Raw genomic sequence first — 21,542 nt, 5'->3', positions numbered from 1 at the left:
CTTTGCTCGGTGGATGGACCGAGGGGCTCTCCTGAGCCAATTCCCTCTTAGTGGCTGCCGCCACCAACATGGCATCTACGGGGGGACCCTTGCTCCAGTGGGACCTTTATGAAGGGGGGCTCAGAATCCTATTGGGGTGTTTGGGAACTGGCTCCACAGTGTCCGGCTCCTTCCACGCCCTGGTGGTAAAAAGGTCCACTACGGGGTCGGGCGGAGGGGACACCCAAGAGGTAGATGGGCCTGCTTCGAATGCCTCCAGGAACACAGACTCGGAGGAAGCCTTGGGGGCAGACCCCCCCCCCCGATCCTGAGCATTTCCATGATGTCTCCGAAGGAGACATCCTCGGGGGGTGACCTTGGGGAGCCTTCCCCTTCATCCAAGTCTGTGTCTCCTGTTAAGGACTCAGGGGAGTCCACGTGTCTCCTCTTACACTTCCGCTTATGAGTAACATCCTGGGGGGGGGGCTGTCCGAGGAAGTCTCACCAGCAACATCTTGTTCCAAAGGAACGACCCGAGACATCGAAGCAGACTGTCCCTGTGGCCGGGCGATGGAAGCCAGACCCAGCTGAGAGGGAGTGCAGGATGGAGCCGAGGCAAGGGCCAGGGGTCCGGATGCACTCAACAGAGCCCTCTCCACCGCATCGAAGGCCAAGGGAGAGTCGCTCTCTCTCGGATCCGAGAGCCGACTCCCACTCGGATCTGATGGGGGGATCGGAACTGGAGCCGAGACCATCAGATCCGAAGGACCCGTGTGCTCTGACCTGGACAGAGCTAAAGGCACACTGAATCCCTCGGATCCGAAGCTCAGCCCACGGCTCAGAGAGCTCGGATCCGACAAGGACGGACCCGACAAACTCGAGGAAAAGGTCGGAGCCGAAGAACCAAGCACTATCGGCGCCGACCCACCCCCGGCTCCAACGCTGCCCGGCTCCGAGCGCTCCGAACCTGGGAAGCGGGTCGGAGAAGGAGCTATCGGGGCAAAAAAAGGCGTTGAGCTCCCCCCTGAAGGGGAGGGGAGGGAGGAGCGCTCCCATCTGCAGCTGGGCCTGGATGAACCTTCGCATCATCCGGTCCAAGTCTGCATCTGACAGGCTATAAGTGGATCTCGACGAGGCCACCGAGGCGGGCCGGGAGTGCCACCTCGATGACCTCGACGGAGATCGGGTCTCCTCCTCCTCGGGTCCCGGTGAGAAGCATGGGGACCGGAGCCAAGGAGGAGGAGACTTGGAAGCCATGGAGGGAGAAGCCCGCTTAGCCGGGGGGGGGGGGCCCGAAGCGGAGGCCTCGGCCCACCGCTTGTGGTGCTTCTCCCTTTTTTTCTCCCTCCTGGCCTCCCTCTCCTCCGGCGCCATAGTGGGAGTTTGAGTCCCGGCTGGGGGGAGAGGGGCAGGAGTGGCCGCCACCGAGGACTGGGGTGAGGCCACGGGAGCACTGGAGGCCGAAGCCCAATCTGGGGGCAAAAGTCCCGCCAGGATCAGCTTCGACCTCCTCTCTTTCAGTGCCCTGGGGTTGAACCCTGCGCAGATAGCACACCTGGAGGATAGGTGTTCAACCCCAAGGCACCGAACACACCGAGTGTGGCCATCCGCCAGTGAAAGCTTATGGCCACACTTGGTGCATTTAGAGAAGATCGGTTTTGCGGCCTCTGACATTGTACTACGAAAAAAAGCAAACTCACTCACACAAGGCCCCAAACACACACCGACCCACACAAATACTACGCACCAGCAAGGGGAGGGGAGGAATTTACACTAACAAAAATACAAGTTTCTAAGGCTAAAATAAAGGAAACCTAACGCACTCAACCTTTTACTAAAAACTTTACAACAAAAATTACAGTAAAGTTGAAAAACTTATCTGCGATACTAGGAGCTCTGAATCTAGCTGCTTTCACTAAGCGCGGCAAACTAGATCTGAGGTCAGTCAGGGTTGGCAGGGGATTATGGGTAAGGGGAGGAGCTAGGAGCTCAGATCTGACAGCTGTGAAACAAGTTGCCGGCTCGGATCAGAGATCGTATCAGATACACCAAAGGTTGCTGACAAATGAAGTACCTACTTCAGATGCCATGTTTCAGTGAATGCTAAAAGCTTCCTGAGTAATGTTTGGGAGGTGTAACATGTTGCCAGATGTGCAAATAAGAGAAGAATCATCTGCATATTGTATTAGGGTGGCCTACGGTATAGGTATACAATGTGCGTTAGTGAAAATGTTAACTCATTGCATCTGAGTGACTCCTTCAGGTGCATCTGCAGTTAACTCCTACTGACATTATTTATTTATTTATTTTACATTTGTTGACTGGGATAGTACGAGTGGATACATGTCCATTTTCAGCGGAGGCCCGGGGAGAAAAGCTCCAACATAGTCACAGAGACAGATAGTCACATATTAGTGTTTAAGATAGAAAAGAATAAAAAGCAATTTACATACTACATACTACACATACTACCTTGCTCTAACAGACACAACTTACGACAGTTCAATATACATCTCTAGGCATCAAATACTACTTCTTCATATTTGCATCAATAATCCAAAAATCATGCTATGTACAAGGTTTTAAAAGATTCCATCTTAAAGCTTACACAATGGTAAACTCAATTTCATTAACATTTGAACTCTGTCTAGTGCCGGTAAAGAGATATTAACTGTTGTTTTTATATTAAATTTACATAGATAACATTTTTCACTTTTCTAAAAATCTCAACCAAGTAACACAGACAGAACTCCTTAGCCTCTTATGAAGGCCCACAGCTAGACGAATAAAATGCTGACAGTATGTGTGTAATTGGAGTGGTTGCTGAGATATTGCAAGTTGTTTACAAAATATTACAAATGTAGTAGTTACTGCGAGTTATAAAATTCAGTTTAAGACCTGGATCCTAAAGAATACTACCACTATAAAAATGGTTTGTGCTGAAGGGTTTGCCATGTATACTTCTCTCATAACTCCTGTGGTACAGGAGATATAAACATTTGTTTGAAATGTGAGAACATAATTTTATTCTGTCAAAATGCTTAGGCGCCACCCATTACAAGTTACAGTGCAAACATCCTAAGCTCCACTGGAGTGAATGAGTTAAAGAGGAGGGGACTAAGAGCCTTGTGGCACACTGATGGTGACTGGGTGGAAAGGAGAGAGAGTGGAGTGCCATTTTACTAACATATACCTATTGGACAGGTAGCTTTTGAACCACAGAAGGGTAATTTGAGAGAATCCTAGTGAAGGCATTTGAAGTAGAAGTTTGCTGTGACGAACTGTTTCTAAGGCTTTAGACAAGTCTAGAAATAAGAGAGAGATTAATTTGCCATTATCTCTAGCTTTATTGACAATATCTATTTAAGTCAGAAGGGCAGTGCTAGTACTATGGGAAGGATGTAAGTCATGCTATGTAGGGATTAAAAGTTCTTCCTGCAGGAAGCAGTTGTTTTTAATACATTTTTCAAGTATTTTGGCAAGGGGAGATAAGATTGCTATAGGTCTTAAGTTATTAATGTCTGTTGAATTTCCTCCTTTGTGCAGAGGGATAATGTGTGAATTTTTCCAGAAAGAGGAACGTGGGATTCCTGGACTTGACCTATTTATAAGGATTGAGACAAGACAGGCAATGCCATTGGCTGCTATTTTTAGGTACTCGCATGAAAGGTCATCAGCTGATGAAAAGCACGGGTTAAGTTTGTTTAAGAGTAGTTTTATATAGAATATTGGCACAGATTTGAAGGTGGATGTGGTGATATGTGGCTGTTGGGCAGGGGTGGGATTAGATGTCTAGGAATCCTTGGTTAGAGGTGCTATATTATTTATAAAATAAGAGTTGAACTGTATATTGCAGTTTTGAGTGGTGAGTTATCTGAAGAGGGGGGTCTAAGGTTGAATTTTTGGCCAGGATGCAAGATTTCTTTAATGGATGTCCAAAACTGTTAGTTAAGGTTGTGTTTAACATTGTTCTAGAAGTTATTATAGTACATTTTTTGTCTTCAATTATTTGCTTTTTTAGTACAATTGCAAAGCATTCTAAAGTTTAAGATATTGAGGTGTTTTATATTTTTGCCACTCTTTCTTTCTTTCCATGCTTTGTCTGTATCCCGCACTAGCATTTTACTCTTTTTTGATAGCCAAATTGCATTATTTGTTTAAAGTTCAAGGCTATTTAGGATATTTAGAAAAGTTGTAATGAATTCATTTACAGCATCGTCTAAGGGGAGTATTTTTAGGAAGTTCCAGTTAATAGACGATAGTGTTGTAACGAACATTTCCGAGTGAAACTTGCAAAGGATGTACGTTGTTTTATAAATATGCTGTTTAACTGGATGTGTGAGAGGTCTGGCCATATAGACTGGGAGATGATCACTGAGAGAGTCTGACACTGCACATGTGGTGGTGTATTTACTAGGGCCTGATACTAGGATCCAGTCTAACAGGGAATTTGAGGTCTTGCTATCATGTGTGGGGCTACTGATTAGTTCTATGAAACCACAGAAGTTCATGGTAGGTATAGAGGAGTTGGAGTTCATGTCCAGCCAACTGACATTCACATCTCCTAGTAGTAGTATTTCTTGTGGAATTGTTATGGATATCCAATGTAGGATATCTTCCGGTATAGCTGTATTGTTGCTAGCAAGGATATAAAGGACAGTAATACATATTTATTTATAATTGTTTATTTTGCAGAAAAAACAATAAGAAGCTCTGCAAAACTGAATTCTGGTACTGGTTTGTTGTAAGGGAAATATTAAAGCAATTCCACCACCTTTCCTCTTTATACGGTCATTACAGATGGTTTTATAGCCAGGAGGTATAACTTCTGAGTCATTTATGCTGGGTTTAAGCCAAGTTTCAGTTACACCAAGAATGTCAGGCTTATTTTGGGTAATCCAGGCATGTAATTCAGTTTTATTTCTTATGTTTCTAACATTTATTGCAGTAAAAATTAGATTACCAGGGTTGGGGACTGGCTGTTAGCAATGGATTCTACAACAGTGGCCATCCCATCCCTCAGGTCATATTATAACTGAGAGCAATCAGTTTATTATTTGCCTTTACTGGCTGTAAAGGTTCTTCATGATGAATGTGCTTATATTATACAATGACAAAATTTTCAATAAACTTGTAGGAGAAGGGCTTTGGGGCAGAGCTCCTGCAGTACTGATGCCAGACGTAGTGACTGCAGGTTTTTATACAATAACAAAATTCTCAGTAAACTTGTAGGAATAGGGACTTGTGGCAGAGTTCCTGCAGTATCGAGGTCAGATGTACTGATAGCAGGCTCTGCTCTATGATGGAGATAGTGACAGAGTGTAAGAGGAGACAACACTGAAGGGATATTTAGCAATACATTCTACTAGTTTAGTTTCTTTAAGAGGGACAGTGGTTGAAATGTCAGGGTAACATTCAGCAAAGTACAATGCCTGACCCAGACATGTCACCAAAAAGTTTTGCCTGACAGCTGCTCCACTGACAGCATTGTTAGGTAGCTGTAAAGAAACTGTGGACGTAGTTGCCCCTAATGATTCTCGTTTTCATCTAAGATTATCAGGCAACATCTTCAATATGCTGTTCTTACTATGTACAGAGATGGGGTATGGTCAAACAGGGCCCTATGCAGGGTAATAGACCAAAACCCTGCCCAAACATATCAACATCCCTTCATTTGGATGTTTTTCCCCCAGCTACTGTAAACCGATGTTTAAATTACTCAATGCATACACTACTTTGTTCTTTACACTGACAGTGATTACAGAGATTTTGATTTTAAAATGTTATTTATAAATTTATAACAAAAACATTTATATAATTTAGCTGAAAAAAAAAAAGCCCTTACACTGAAAACAGACTCAAAATGAGTAATGGTAAGCTGCTATTCCCTTGAAACTCACATTTACTAAGAGAGTATCTGATGTGCCATTAAACTGAATATTTGCTTACAGTGCCACTTAATTTATCAACTGTTCACGGAGAATTTTTTTTGTTAAATATAAACACACACACAAATAAAACCTACTTACATTTCTCTCCAAATACAACCAAGCATTTCAAGTGATTCCTTACTGGTAATGACACAGAATGCTTGACATATGTTCTAAGTAACTCTCATTTACCTGGAGCTTTTCATCCCGGGGCTCTGCTGAAAATGAGCTTCTACCCAGTCTGACTTTCCTGGTAATCAAATGTCAATAAATAAATCGGACTCCTTTATGCTTAGCATATCTTAAAGTGTATTAAACGTGACCAATTACAAATACGGATACATCTCGATACATAATCTTAGTGTACACTGCGTGTGCCACATTGTACAGAACTTGGATTTCATGCCTTTTTGGTCCTGATTGAGGCCACAAGGGCAAAGGTAAATGATATATACTTATGTCTATATGCATCTTCTACATATCTATACATGTATGGACAATTTAATGTAGCCAACCAGCACATTTTTCAAGGTGACAGTTAAATGGAGTACCCAGAGAAAACTCATGAAGACATGGGGACACTACACAATGACAGAGGTCAATCATGAACAGACCTTAAATCTATGAAGCAGAATCATTAACCGTTGAGTTAGTATGCTGCAGTTTATTTCTGTTTGTCTAGAAATCCATGAAAGATTTCAAAAAAGACAATTCTATTATATTTCTGATGTAATCCGATCTGCAATATTTTAATGAATGCATTCTGATATTTTGCTAGCATCACTGTATAAAGACTTCTTTTTTTAACAAATGCAAGAAAATTGGCTGTTCATGTTTTGTTTCAATTTACTATAACAAAGAAAGAAAAACATCAGGGCTGTGCCAGAATCAACTCTGATGTACATCAATTTGTTCAAAATCAGAGTTCTACTACTCAGTGAATAACACCTAAAACGTTGCCACGAGCTGATTCTCTTTGGTCAACTCTGCTATTATTAACAGATACTTCAAATGGCATCAACTATATTTTTGTCTGTATGTTTACCTCAGCCTTTATTCTATTATCAGTATACTGCTGTGCCAAGACATAGGAACCCAGGTTAGGTTAGCTGAGTTTTGCCGCTACAAATAACAATTAACAGAAAATCTTTAAAAAAGGAAATAGGTATCGGCTAAAAAGACATGATATGCCATTAATGTGCAGAACCCCTGAAGAAGATTTATGATATCTGTAGATGTACCTCTGCTCAGCTCCTATATTTCAAATGGAGGATGCCATCTGTCCAATGATGTGGGGTTGAGCAAGGCTTAAAGCTTTGTAGTTCAGTAGGAAGGCCATCACCTTGTAAGGCGAGAAAGTTGTCTTGAATGACAAATTTAAAACTACTTCTTGCCATTCAGGCTAACACCTTTCTCTGTTGAAATTGCTTGTACACTTGATAAATGGCTTTACAGTGCTGTGAAAATAACCCAAACAAATTATCATACAACGGAGGTACATTATGCAGAAGAGATTTGATTAAGTATTTAATCTTGACATTAATATCCTACAGTAGGGTTAAACATTCTCTCACTCATTAATCATGGTAACAGTAGGGGATATGGTAAATGTAAACAGAACATAGAGAATAAAACAATGCTGATAAAATGTATACATAAAACCATAAGAAGCTGTTTACTACATTCATGCCAATTAAAAGGATAAAGGGCAGCACAGCAAATGTATATGGTGTCCATTACAACTGACAGCGTAACCCAATACCATAAAGCTAAATAAACTCTCAAACTAAATGTCATGAACTAAAAGACTGGGCCAGCTACAAATGTATTCCTCCCACTGTTACTCTGGAATGCCAGTCTAACATCTTTATGCACCTCCATGCACAAACCTTTCTAAAACAGAGACAACCTAGAGCCAGAAAACACAAGAAGACAAAGTAATTACTAGAGACTTTTTTTGCCTACTGTCCTAATCACGCAATAATGATAAAAAAAACAACGTTCAGGAAATTCCAGGTCTCTTCACTACTGTCTTGCCAAGAGTTAGCTCACAGAAATAAACCCAGATAACAGGGTATCTTGGAATGAGTTGCACTATTTTCTCTTCATCCCCAATCAAGTGTGGAGGCAAACTTACTTTGAAAATAAATGTTAAAAGAAAGTAATGGTAACAAGAAATTAATAAGAGCAGTTCCTGAATTGAAATGTGTCCTAGTCAAAAAGTGCTAGGTTATGCTACAATGTCTAACATCACCATGACAAACACCTCTAGGAGATGTGGCTTTCCTACAGAGAACGAGCATACACGCATTTTATTCACAATCACTGAAATTCCCAAACATCAACGGTATTAACATTAACATGCAAGTGTACAAAAAAACATATCTCTGCATATGCCCAGAGGATAGTGTCACAGCACACAAATCTTAAAATGTATTTTTTCCAGGACTGCAAGCTCCCTGTGCCTCCCACTGCTACTTATTTATTCAAACTCTGAGATCGCACAGTCTCCAACCCAGGTGACTGTGCACCATTGCACAACTGGTCTGAATGAAGGCCAAGTCAACACGAAAATCTACTTAAAATATTTTAATAAAGGCAACTTGGTATCCACAGATTGAGCGCTTTCTTTCCACTAAGGGAACTTCATAAGAATACCAAAATCCAAGTTACACTTATTTTTATAGTAATATTTACCACTCAGCAAATTAAAGCTCTTTTCTTCAAGACATGGATGATTCTTTCAGCCCTGGTAGAAAACATTCTTCAATTTTTTAACTGCTACATGAGCTCCTTATACTCAAGGTTTGTTTCCCAATCACCGCCTCTTTCAGGTTTTTTAACCTGTTCTAGGACCCAAAATCTAAAGCTAGATCCCGAAGATATTAGGGAATGCTTGAACAAGGCATTGGCATCTTTACCCTTACTGATGTCATAATTATGTTTGTACACTCTCTGCCCAAGTTTCCTTTCTGTCTTTCCCACGTAGTAAGACAAACAGAAGGTGCAGAATGTCACAAACCATCCCCGTAGAGTTACAATTATAGTAACCTCTAGCTTTTAGTTTGCCCACCGAATTCCAATAGCTCAATTCATCTATATTAGCTATATACGGGCATTGGGGGCACATACCACATGAGTATGCCCAATTTTATCTGGAGATGTTGGTAGTGTTAATACTAATGCCCAAATGAGCTTACTACTCAATCCATCAAATACAAATACAGTCCAGGGAAGTAATCTGGTGGATGGTGGTCCTAGGGAAACCTTTTTTGTTATTGACTACCATAGGAATACATGTTGGATGAAGGATATTGTACTGAGGTATTGGGAGATGTTTTCCAAGATACCCAATATCCTAGAATTATTTTCTAGGAATTTGAAAATTAGTTTGAGAAGGGGCTACAATTTGAAAAATTATTTTGAAGGGACTGCGTACATCCATGCTAGGGGAAAAAAGGATTGGTACTCACTCGTGTGGTATGTGCCCCCAATGCCCATATATAGCTAATATGGATGAACTGAGCTATTGGAATTCGGTGGGCAAACTAAAAGCTAGAGGTTACTATAATTGTAACTCTATGGGGGTGGTTTATGTGGCATTCTGCACCTTCTGTTTGTCTTACTACGTGGGAAAGACAGAAAGAAAACCTAAGCAGAGAATCTACGAACACAATTATGACATCAGTGAGGGTAAAGATACATATGTCTTGTTCAAGCATTCCCGAATATGTTCAGGATCTAGATTTAGGTTTGGGGTCCTAGAACAGGTTAAAAAACATGAAAGAGGCAGTGACTGGGAAACAAACCTTGAGTATAAGGAGCTCATGTGGCAGTTAAAAATGGAAGCATGTTCTCCACCAGGGCTGAATGAGCATTAATCTATCATCCCTGCCCTGAAGAAAAGGTTATGAATGTTACTATAAAAATGTGTGCAACTTGGGTTTTGGTATTCTGATGAAGTTCCCTTAGTGGAAAGAAAGCGCTCAATCTGTGGATGCCAAGTTGCTGTTATTAAAATATTTTAAGTGGATTTTCGTGTTGTGACTTGGCCTTCATTGAGACCAGTGTGCCTACTGAGTGATTTTTTGGATTACTGGTTGTGTCTGGTTCACTGTATTTTTCCACCTCTTTTGTGATCATTGTACAACTGTTGACAATCTGTTTTGCCAAACAACTTGTGCTGAAAAAACATAGATTGATTATGAGTATGTATATATCTTAACACACATACATACATATATAGGGTTAGCATTGGAAAAAGGCAGTGGGGGGGGGCAGGACTGGGGTTAGGGTTAGCACATGGATAAGCTGCTGCAGAGAGCAAAGCCCCCCCCCCTCTATCCTTCCTCATGTGTAGTAAACTCAACCCTAATCTTAATCCCAACCTGAAAGACTACATTTAAAATCAACTTTTCCTTAACACAAACACTATGCAGACAATGTACAGTTGGCATTTACCAGACAGGTTCAGTCTCTGAGATTTCATAGTGTTCGGTGTTCTACAGACGGTGTTTAGCATTTGAGGGTAAACTGGTTTATTATCAGACACTCAATCTAAGATAAATGTTGAACTCTGGCTCCTTGCTTTCACAATCAACAAGTAGATACAACATGAGGTAAAATAAATATCTTCCCATGCTCTTCCACCATCTCTGCCACCAAATAGGTTCATCAAGTTCTTCCCGACTCAGCATTTGGGATGATTAAGAAATGTACTACTTAGATCATTAATGCTAAACAAAATGCAACATATCTTCTACTTTGTGAGGTAGCCAGGAAAGCAAAAAAGAAATAGGAGGATGCAGAAAAAGTGTGCTACTTATTCTGCACACAGTTCTTTGAAAAGACTCATTTTCCGGTGATAAGCTTCTAAAATGTTGCCATGTACTTGTGACCTGAGGGAGAGTACTGGCTAAGTGTGAAGGGTCAAAAGATTCTGTGGTCTTGGAATACCTATGAATTAAGTGAAGAACACTGCAGACAGGATGGGTCTGGTCTTGTAGGCTGAAGGGCCTGGTACAGGATTTCATCTAGCAATGTTGTTTATTTCCCTTAACCACCTTAGGATGCAGTTCTGTAAAGCTTAACAATTAACTCCACACTGTTGGTGCTTATCATGCATGTACTAATTCAGCTTTATCATCAGTGTACTTGCATCATTTCTGACGTTTCCTTTTTATGTTTGATCACAGCCCAATCCAACCTACTGATGCTTTCTTCAGGTTTATTAAACAGAAAATGATGGAAAGGAAGATTACACACTGAAGGAGAAAATGGGTTACTGCTGGAGTGACAAGGTCAGACAGCCAAGGCTACCACCACAAACACTAGTGAATAACTGAACATGGAATTGTGATCTCTCAGAATTTTGTGGCTTTCCCTTTGCAGTTTTTGTTGTTGACTGACTGCTGTTTCATCGTTTGAGGTTTAGTTCTGAAAAAAAAAAAAAGAACACAATGACAAAGCTCCTTGTTGTCCATCTTGACATCGACCCTGACTGGCAACAGTGATCAACAGATTCATAGATATTCCATGGCCACTGAGTCTAATGAACATTCATGCCTTGCCAGTACCCTCCCTTCAGTTAGCACCTCCTTTTCTAAGAGGGCCATACTAGTTAATCCCAGAATACATGTGTGGATACCCATCCAGTCATCTGGGTTATGTTTAAAGAAGATACGGAGTTGCACTGCTTAACAAGCAGAGGAAGTTTACTCTAAAGGTTTGTGTGGAACAGGGTTATAAACCTGTCATTGTACCATGTTTCTTTAACCTTTTGGTAAAATATTAGGTCCCTGGTTCTAGTACTGTGGAGATGCTAGGTTCTGTGCTAGGACCTCTCCTGTTTGGCATCTACTTTTCTGAAGTAAAAGTCAATAAAAAGGGCCCTGAATGACTTAGTTTGCAGATGACTGCAAGCTAGAAGCAGTCCCTGAATCCTCAAATGACTTAGCCATCCTGCAGGATGGTTTATCTCAAATAAATAACTAGTGTCAAAATCATGGTCTGAAACTAAATGCCAAAAATGCTTTATTGTTTTGTTTCAGAGGTCATCTACCCTAGGGAACTACCACACTGACAATACTCCCCTAAGAGTTGATTCAATTGTTTGGGATTTGGGAACTTATGTGCACAGCGACCTAACGTTTGACCAACACGTCTGTTATAAGCAAGTCCTTCTATAATACATAACTTAGAAACAAAGGAATTGTGTCTAGATATATGGATGTCACTGTCCCCCTTTACTCATCCCTCATTAAGCCAATCATTGAATATAATGCCCCCTTTGGCATGTATCTGTCCAGACACATACAACAACTGGAACATCCACAGAGATATACCTTACTAAAAGGATCCAAGGCCTAAACACCATACCTTAAATGAACCAATTCAAAGCCCTATCACTAAGTATCCTATGGACTGCTAACCGATTACCTATGTTTGGCATACAAGGCATCCCCTGATCTATTAATGATGGATTTACTGAACATCACCAAGTCAAATGGCATCAGAAATGCTCAGTCTAGGGATCTAAACCTCTTTTTCAACATAAACAGAAAGGTCTGGTGGGACAGGTATATTTCATAGAAGATATCGCTATTATGGAACAGAATCAACAGAATCCCCATCCACATAAAACAGTCCACCCCTGTCCATTTTCAACTGCAACTTAGATCTATGGATGGAAAACAGAAAATTTACCCCAGGACTGCCCCTTGTGCTACTAATGGACAGATGTGGCTCCTAAATGCTTTATCCCATGCATGGGTCCCTTCAAAGTATCTATGATAATATCCCAGTGATTTTCATTAGGGTTAATATAGAATTAATCAACCATGGGATGGGCAAGGCCAATCTATAAGCAAATGGAATAAGTTACTTTGACCACTAAAAGGGAACTTGGCTAGGCTTAAAATGCCCTGCAAGGGCAGCTTGCCTAGTACTTAGCTATGAAGCTATATTGGACTTGTAGAAATACAACAGTTTAAAAGACACTAAATAAAGGGGCCTCTTAGAGCTTCCAACATCTCTTGGTAGTTCGGGAATTTAGGTATGTGATCTTTTTAGTTAGGAACCACTGGGGTCCTTCTTATTGTATGATATGTTTAGCGAACTACATACTAAAGGAGGTGCTGACTTGATGACTGGCCAGATATATGTGAAGTGTACAGGCTGATTACCTCTTTATACCTTGATAATTCTTTGGCAATTAGCCAAGTTTAATAAATAGATTTCCTGACAACCAATGAGGCCGCTAACTTCCACACAGCCCTAGACAGATGCTAGGGAATCTTATGCTAGATCTGGCTCTGCATGGCACTAAGAAAATGTTTAGATGTGCTTGACATTCTAAATCGACAAAACAAATGTTTTAACTTTTTTTGACTATATACAAAGCTCATAACTACTATTGCTCAAATAATTCACCCTATTCCGAAGTATATTGATCTTGGAGACAGAAGTAGTAGGATTGGAGGGCACAGCCTATGCTGAGGGATTCAGGAGACCTCTACAAAAATGATTTTTCAGGTATTTAGCTAGTTGCAAAGTTGTTTATCTTGAAATCATTTTGCAGCTTAGTGGTCAGGTTCTCTCTCCTCTCTCACTCTCACACACAAACACACACACCCCACTGCAGCCTATAATTCTCTGTCCTCATTATCACACAGTGCAATTCACAAGAAATGCTCCAAATGGGACTCTCATAAGTTATTAAAACTAGGGTTTGGACAGCTGTGCTAAACCAAAAGACACAATGTAGTCATCTCTCAAAGAAAGAACGACTGCCCCCAGCAACCGGACACTGTGATGACAACAGGCTAGGTCCATGGCCAGTCTTCTTCTTTTGGCTGGCCCCGTTAGTTGCCACAGCAGATCAACTGTTTCCATTTCTTCCTGTCCTCTTTATCTTGCTCTGTCACACCAACCACCTGCATGTCCTCTCTCACCACATCCATAAACCTTATCTTAGGCCTTCCTCTTTTCCTATTACCTGGCAGCTTCATCCTTAGCATCCTTTTTCCAATATACTCTGAATCCCTCCTCAGCACATGTCCAAACCAATGTAATCTTGCCTCTCTGGCTTTGTCTCCAAACCTTCCAACCTGGGCTGACCCTCTAATATACTTATTCCTAATCCTGTCCATCCTCGTCACACCTAGTGCAAATCTTAACATCTTCAACTCTGCCATGTCAAGCTCCGACTCCTGCCTTTTTGTCAATACCACCGTCTCCAACCCATATAACATAGCTGGTCTCACTATCCTCTTGTAGACCTTCCCTTTCACTCTTACTGGTACTAGTCTGTCACAAATCACTCCTGACACTCTTCTCCACCCACTCCATCCTGCCTGCACTCTCTTCTTCACCACTCTTCTACACTCACCATTACTCTGAACTGTTGATTCCAAGTATTTAAACTCATCCACCTTCGTCATCTCTACTCCCTGCATCCTCACCATTCCTCTACCCCCTCTCTCATTCACACACACATATTTTGTCTTAGTCCTGCTGACCTTCATTCCTCTTCTCTCTAGAGCACATCTCCACCTCTCCAGGGTCTCCTCCACCTGTTCCCTACTCTCACTACAGATCACAATGTCATCTGCAAACATCATAGTTCACGGGGACTCCTGTCTGATCTCGTCTGTCAACCTATCCATCACCATTGCAAATAAGAAAGGGCTCAGAGCTGATCCTTGATGTAATCCCACCTCCAACTTAAATGCATCCGTCACTCCCACCGCAGACCTCACCGCTGTCACACTACCCTCGTACATATCCTGTACCACTCTTACATACTTATTTTACACTCCCGACTTCCTCATACAATACCACAACTCCTCTCTAGGCACCCTGTCATATGCTTTCTCTAAATCCACAAAGACACAATGCAACTCCTTCTAACCTTCTCTGTACTTCTCCATCAACACTCTCAGAGCAAACATTGCATCTGTAGTGCTCTTTCCTGGCATGAAACCATACTGCTGATCACTAATCATCACCTCCCTTCTTAACCTAGCTTCCACTACTCTTTCCCATAACTTCATGATGTGGCTGATCAATTTAATCCCTCTGTAGTTACTACAGCTCTGCACATCACCCTTATTCTTAAAAATCGGTACCAAAACACTTTTTCTCCATTCCTCAGGCATCCTCTCACTTTCCAAGATTTCATTAAACAATCTAGTTAAAAACTCCACTGCCATTTCACCTAAACACCTCCATGCTTCCACAGGTATGTCAACTGGACCAACAGCCTTTCCGTTCTTCATCCTCCTCATAGCTATCCTTACTTCCTCCTCGCTAATCCACTGCACTTCATGATTCACTATCCGTACATCATTCTCTTCATTCATCAGCCCCTCAAAGTACTCTTTCCATCTGCTCAACACACTCTCCTCACTTGTGAGTATGTTTCCCTCATTATCCTTTATCACCCTTACCTGCTGCACATCTTTACTAGCTTGGTCCCTCTGTCTAGCCAATCGGTACAAAGTCCTTTTCTCCCTCCATAGTGTCCAACCTTTTATACAACTCTTCATATGCCTTATCCTTAGCCTTCACCACCTCTGTCTTTGCCATGCACCTCATCTCCTTACACTCTTGTCTACTTTCTTCATCTCTCCGACAATCCCACTTCTTCACCAACCTCTTTCTCTGTATAGTCTCCTGTACTTCATTCCACCACCAGGTCTCCTTGTCCTCCTTCCTCTTTCCAGATGTCACACCAAGCACTTTTCTAGCCATCTCTCTTACTAGCTCTGCTGTAGTTACCCAGCTATTCGGTAACTCTTCACTGCCACTCAGTGCCCGTCTTAACTCTTCCCTGAACATCACCTCACAATTACCCTTTTTCAATTTCCACCATTTGATCCTTGGTGCTGCCCTCACACTCATCCTCCTCTTCTTGATCAACAATGTCATCCTACAAACCACCATCCTATGCTGCCTAACTACAATTTCCCCTGCCACCACTTTACAGTCTCCAATCTCCTTCAGACTGGCCCTTCTACATAAGATATAATCCACCTGTGTGCATCTTCCATGGCCAATGAAGGTCATTAAATAGCAAGTCCAGAAGGAAAAAGGCATGAGAATAGCTGTAGCTGAATAAGCCAATTACAGCTATTCCCACTGTGTTCTTTTACTTTGGACACTAGCGAACCCTGCATGTTAATTCTGAGCTATTGGTGAGCCAGCCTTGCCTTGGTGTTTTTTTTTTTTAATTACTCCTTGGGGGCAGATACCCATATAATGGCAAGTGCAAACAACTTGCACTGAGTCACAAGCTCCGAGCTTTTTTTTTTTGGTCACTGCTAGCCATTTTGATTTGCAATTACATCCTATAGCTAAGCATACAGTTACCCATTCCTACATTGGAAATCAACACACTGGAGAACTCTTCTTGCACAGAAGTATTATATAACATCATACCAAGAATCTGGTTTACAAGAAACAAGAATGCCACATATTCTCAATATAACTTTTACTTACATTTCGTAGCTGCTGTTCTGGCTCCATGCTGCTTAAGACAACCCAGCTGAACAAGATCTTCAATGAAAACACCAGAGGGAACTACAGCTACAGACAAAATATAGGTACAAATAAATCCAGGAAAAATAGACCTCTCTTCAAAATCTACTGCAGAACTCAAATTAATAACCTATTTATCATGAAGTCATGAAACTCAAGTACAGGTTATTGTCACATTCATTAAATCATAATAATAATAATAATAATAAAATGGTTACTGCTCTTGATGACAAACTCTAAACACTAATGTACAAACTCTTTACATTTGAAGCACCAGTCGCAGTACATAATAAATGAAATGGAAATTTTCTGACCTTAACATTTTACCATAGAAAATAGTGCACTGGCTCAAGTTTTTAACTACTGCAAATTACTGCTGACCTTTGTGCAATGTTACAACAGCTAAACCTTGTTTATTTATTTATTATGTGTTGAATGGATTAGTCCCAAAAGACTAGTGGCCTCTTTTCAGGGGAAAACCAAGGTGATACTCATACTGACTAGGGGAAATTTGGCCAGGGCACTGGGGAATGTCCTCTACTCTTTTCAAGAAGTGCTGTGGGATCTTCTACAGCCACCTGAACTACCACCAACTCAAGCAGATGGAGCTTAGGTCTAAAGACTCATCCAAAGTACTGTAAAATACTGGGGCCTGAAGAGTTCTCCTTTGCCCCACCACCCAACCCCAAATGAGGCCTTAAGGTGGTATAGCAGGAGGAGATGGGTGGCGCAGTGGTGCAACGGTTAGCATTGTCACCTCATATCAAGAGGTTTTCTGGTTTGATTCTTGGCTGGGGTGCCTTCTGTGTTGGGTCTGCATGCCCTCCCTGCATTCTCGTTGATTTCCTCCAGGTGCTCCGGTTTCCTCCCCACATTCCAAAGACATGCATCTGGAGTGTTTCTCACAGGGAGCCTGCTGAAAATGGGCTTTGCCCCAGTCGGACTTTCCTAGTTAAAAAAAAAAAACGTTAAACAAATAAATAAAAATGTCAGGGGAAACAAGTAAGCCACAGGTGCCTGATCTAACAGTTCTCCGCATTGCAAAGAGAATGGTGAGTGCACTAAAGCACACGTCAGCCAGTGGACTCTGTACTTCAGGCCCCAGTTTCTGAAGCAAAACCTATCATCTCCAAGAGGAGGAGGACGTTAGGGCTCAAAAATACTCAACCTTCCCAGAAAACAGCCTACTATGAGCTAGCTCTCTTGCAGCCATTAGAAGAGGAGATGAAAGAGATGATCACTCATGGGTGTGTAGTGCTGACGGTCAGTGTGGGAATGGAAGAAAAGATATGGAAAAGAAACATCCAAAATAAAATGTAACTTACAGACTTAAAACTAATGCTGATGACAACATTGTTCTGGAAACAGACTTTTTCACTGGGGGCGTGGTCTCAGTCCTGCTCTTGAGCTGCTCCTCAAGAGACAACCCTGGTGGATGTCAGCACTACAGCAGTAGGGAGATGGGACACATTTCATTCCTTTCCATAGAAGGTAAATACAGAACCTAGTAGCTACTTTGATCATTTTGCCCATACCAAAAAGTATTTTTCTGCCTAATCTTGGAGTGTTAAGCTCCCCACTCTGAGACAACTCTTGGCATCCACTTTGCAAAGCATCTTAAATACGCACATACATATACAGACACACACACACACACACACACACACACACACACACACACACAAACACACACACACACACACACGTCATCAACAATTTTCCTCAAATCAGTAAACTGTCATTCTGCACTTCAACAAATTATTTTCCCACTCCCATCCCAAAGATGGATTCCCATTTTCTTGTTGATTTAGTGAATGCTTAATCACGTATAAAACTGCAGTTTACTTTTCTCCTCCATTTAGAGCAATTTCTAGTTATTTAAGTCGTAAGACTGGAACATAAGATAGTGAGGTTTTAGCATACACAATGCACAAGATAAAATTTCATAAATAAATAGAGAGATACAAGAAAAAATAAAGTACAATTAACATGCTTTAAAGAATGTTAGATAACTCCTAAATGTAGCAAATTAAAGAAATGAAGTTACTGAATTGTTTGCATTCTTAAGAATGAAAGCACAGCTCTGCATGGCATGCCTCAACATCCACTGGAAAAATAGTAATACAACACCATATTAGACAAATTAACATTATAAAGTAAGATCTCGGATCCCACATCCTCAACAGATTGTGACCTTCTCATGGAGGAGATGCTTGCATACTCCTATGAACCTTAGAGCTATGTTATTGGAAAGCTGTGTATTCCCAATAGGTTACCAAGAATATACTGGTTGAAGAGGAGGGACCTCACAATAGTAATCCATAAATTTTGACTCCCATGGTTCAAGTTCAGAAAGAATCTAAGGCCCTCACCTGGAAAAGACATGCTGCGATCCACCTACTGAGCAAAGAGTGGGTATGTTTTTTGCTTAGGAATGAATGGTAGTTAAGTGATTTACCCTGACAGATCAGACTAAGCCTGAAAAAGATGCAAAGAGCTGCCATATAGGGTCACCACTCGCAAGGTAAAGGGTGGGGGCCAAGTGTGATGCCTCTAATGTGGCAGATCGGAGTGGGACAAATTAAGATGGAACAGACCCTAGCAATGGAAAATGGTTCTCGAGAAATACAATGCCACCTCACTCATGGCGAAGGAGACTGAGCTTGAGCGGAACGTTGAAAACTACAGGCTATATATAGCTGGTCTTACTTCTATACACAGCAATGGTTCTAGAGCCAGACGTCTTCACTGGGTGTGTGGTCGTAATCTTGCTCTGTAGCTGCCCCTCAGGAGACACTCTTGGTGAATGTGAGGATACCCAAGCCTCAGCTAGATGCTGTACAGCTGAAGTTTTGTCCACATGGATGAGCCACCTGAGTGCAACTGCAAACTGTAGAAATTAAAAGAATGAGGTGTGCATGTGTGTGTGTGTGCGCGCGCATGTGCATGAATATAGAGGTTTGTCACAGAGAAAATACATGGTGTAAACATGTTCTATGCGGATAGACTAAAAGCCCTATCCCTTTACTCTGTCTCCTACTGACTATTAAGGGGTGGCCTTTGCGTAACCTTAAAGGCACTCACAAATAAAGCCATGCTGGAGCTACTACACATCCAAAAGTCAAACAGCATGAGGATCACCCGATCTAGGGATCTAAACTTAGTCAGTGACTCAAACGAAACAGGCTGGAGAAACAGATATGTTTGGAACAAGGCTTCCTACTGACATTAAAGCACAGCCCTTCCCTGGCCCTCTTCAAACTCAGGTTGGATCAATGGATGGGGAATCACAAATTCACACCTAGGGTAGTGCCTACGTCTCTTATGGACAGGGACAATCTGTAAAATATTCAAGGCACAGGCCCACATCCACGGCATCCTCTTGCCCTTTGGGATCATATATCGGGTTAAATTGGGTTAGACTGGCTAGGCTTGTAAGGGTTCTTAAACTGTTAACCTAGTCTCCTATGAACCTATGCGAGTACATGCATAAACTTTAATGGATGCACTACAATACATGTGGAGGTCCACATCCCTTAAAGTATATGGACACACTACACACGATCCCTCAAATAACACTAGTAAGGGATTCAGTAAAATGATGTGGGTATATTCCTAATACAAAGTTTACAAAGCTTTTCACCGAGGAAACACCCGCATAGTTTTGGTAAGATGTGGTGGAAAATACATTGTGGCACTTTTATAACTAAAGTGCCTCAATGCATACTAAAACTGCAATGCAATACTAAGCATATAATGCCTACAGCTGTTTGTTTTTTTCTTGTTGTTGCTGTTAACTGTGCTGGAGATGCCTCCATAGGATTCCACTGAAAATGGTACCTTCCTGCTAGACATTGCTGATAATCAATTAATTCATATGCATTTGTCTAACTAATGCTTACAACAGTTAACTGCATTAAAATGTTTATGAACTTTAGCACTATACAGACAAACACAATACAATACATCATTAAAATCAAATCAGGAATACAAAACTAAACAAAAGAAGCCTGATAATAATCCATATATAAAACATAATTCAATAAAAAGTAAAACTGTGGGCTGAAGCTAAATAACGTCCTAGACAGACTGAATGTAACCAAGCTGTGAGCCAGGATATGTGGAATAAACAAATTACACAGTAACAACCAAAATCTTCCAGCAAGATGATCGCTGCTTGATGAGTTATTATAAACTAGAGAAGAACAATGCAACATAAATAAAAGAGTGGTACATACATAAAAACCTTTGAACCTACAGATGTAGTTTGGGTTCTGAAATAAAAATATAATTGCAATATCCAGGACTGTCAAAACACAGCATGCATAGTAATACAGAAACACACCACAGCAAAACGCACAACCTGGAGATACCACAGATGTTGCAAATGAGAATGGCTGCAATCTGAAATGCGATTTTACATATTATAAACACGTGGCAGGGACAGCTCTGAAAAAAAATTAAATGCATGGTTGGGAGAGTGGCCTAATGGTTAAGGTGTTTGCCTTACAAGCACAAGGTCCAGGGTTTGAGTCTCACAAGGGATAATTGGCTATGCTTAAAATGGCTCACAAGTGCAGTTAGCTTAGTAGTAATCTATGAACCAATGATTCTATGAATCTATATTACAAGATATATTTTAGATTAGGTTTTTTATAATATGGTTTCATGAGATGGCCATTTTAAACCATACAGTTTAAGAGCAGCTCTAAATCAGGCTTGACATCACCAAATCACTATCAAACTATAAATGACAAAGTAGCTGCAATATCTACCAACCTGAAACCTGACCCTGCAAGTCTCTTAAAGGCAAATGATCTGTCAGTTACTCAAATGACAGGTGAAAGCCCAACTGACAAGAGTGATGCCAGACATTGTGACTGTTAAAGCCAAGATACCAGCTCCTCAGTAGATGACGCACAGCATTTACACAATGTTTGAAAAAGCAGTCAGCTGAAACACAGAAGCAGCATATATATTTATGGGACCAAAGAAGCCATCAGTTTGCACCTGGAAGAATCACTGAACTAATTTATTCACTCATTCTCAGATTACCTGCTTAAATCCAATGCAGGGTCAAAAAGAAGCTGCAGA

General features: G+C 41.3%; 1 protein-coding gene across 1 annotated transcript in view; it reads right to left on the bottom strand.

The window, feature by feature from the left end:
- Nucleotides 1-21,542, bottom strand: part of TIMM10B (translocase of inner mitochondrial membrane 10B) — a 253,997-nt gene that overhangs the window by 138,247 nt on the left and 94,208 nt on the right. The window contains exon 2 of the mRNA XM_044072223.1: nt 16,410-16,496. Coding sequence (XP_043928158.1) covers nt 16,410-16,436 — 27 coding nt within the window. The 5' untranslated portion in view covers nt 16,437-16,496. The remainder of the gene's footprint in view (nt 1-16,409; nt 16,497-21,542) is intronic.

This window comes from Protopterus annectens, chromosome 5.part0 (genome assembly GCF_019279795.1).
Source record: "Protopterus annectens isolate FY-2018-M chromosome 5.part0, PAN1.0, whole genome shotgun sequence".
Lineage (NCBI taxonomy): Eukaryota > Metazoa > Chordata > Ceratodontiformes > Protopteridae > Protopterus > Protopterus annectens.
The sequence above is the reverse complement of the archived record's forward strand: the minus strand, read 5'-3'. Positions and strand labels throughout refer to the sequence as shown.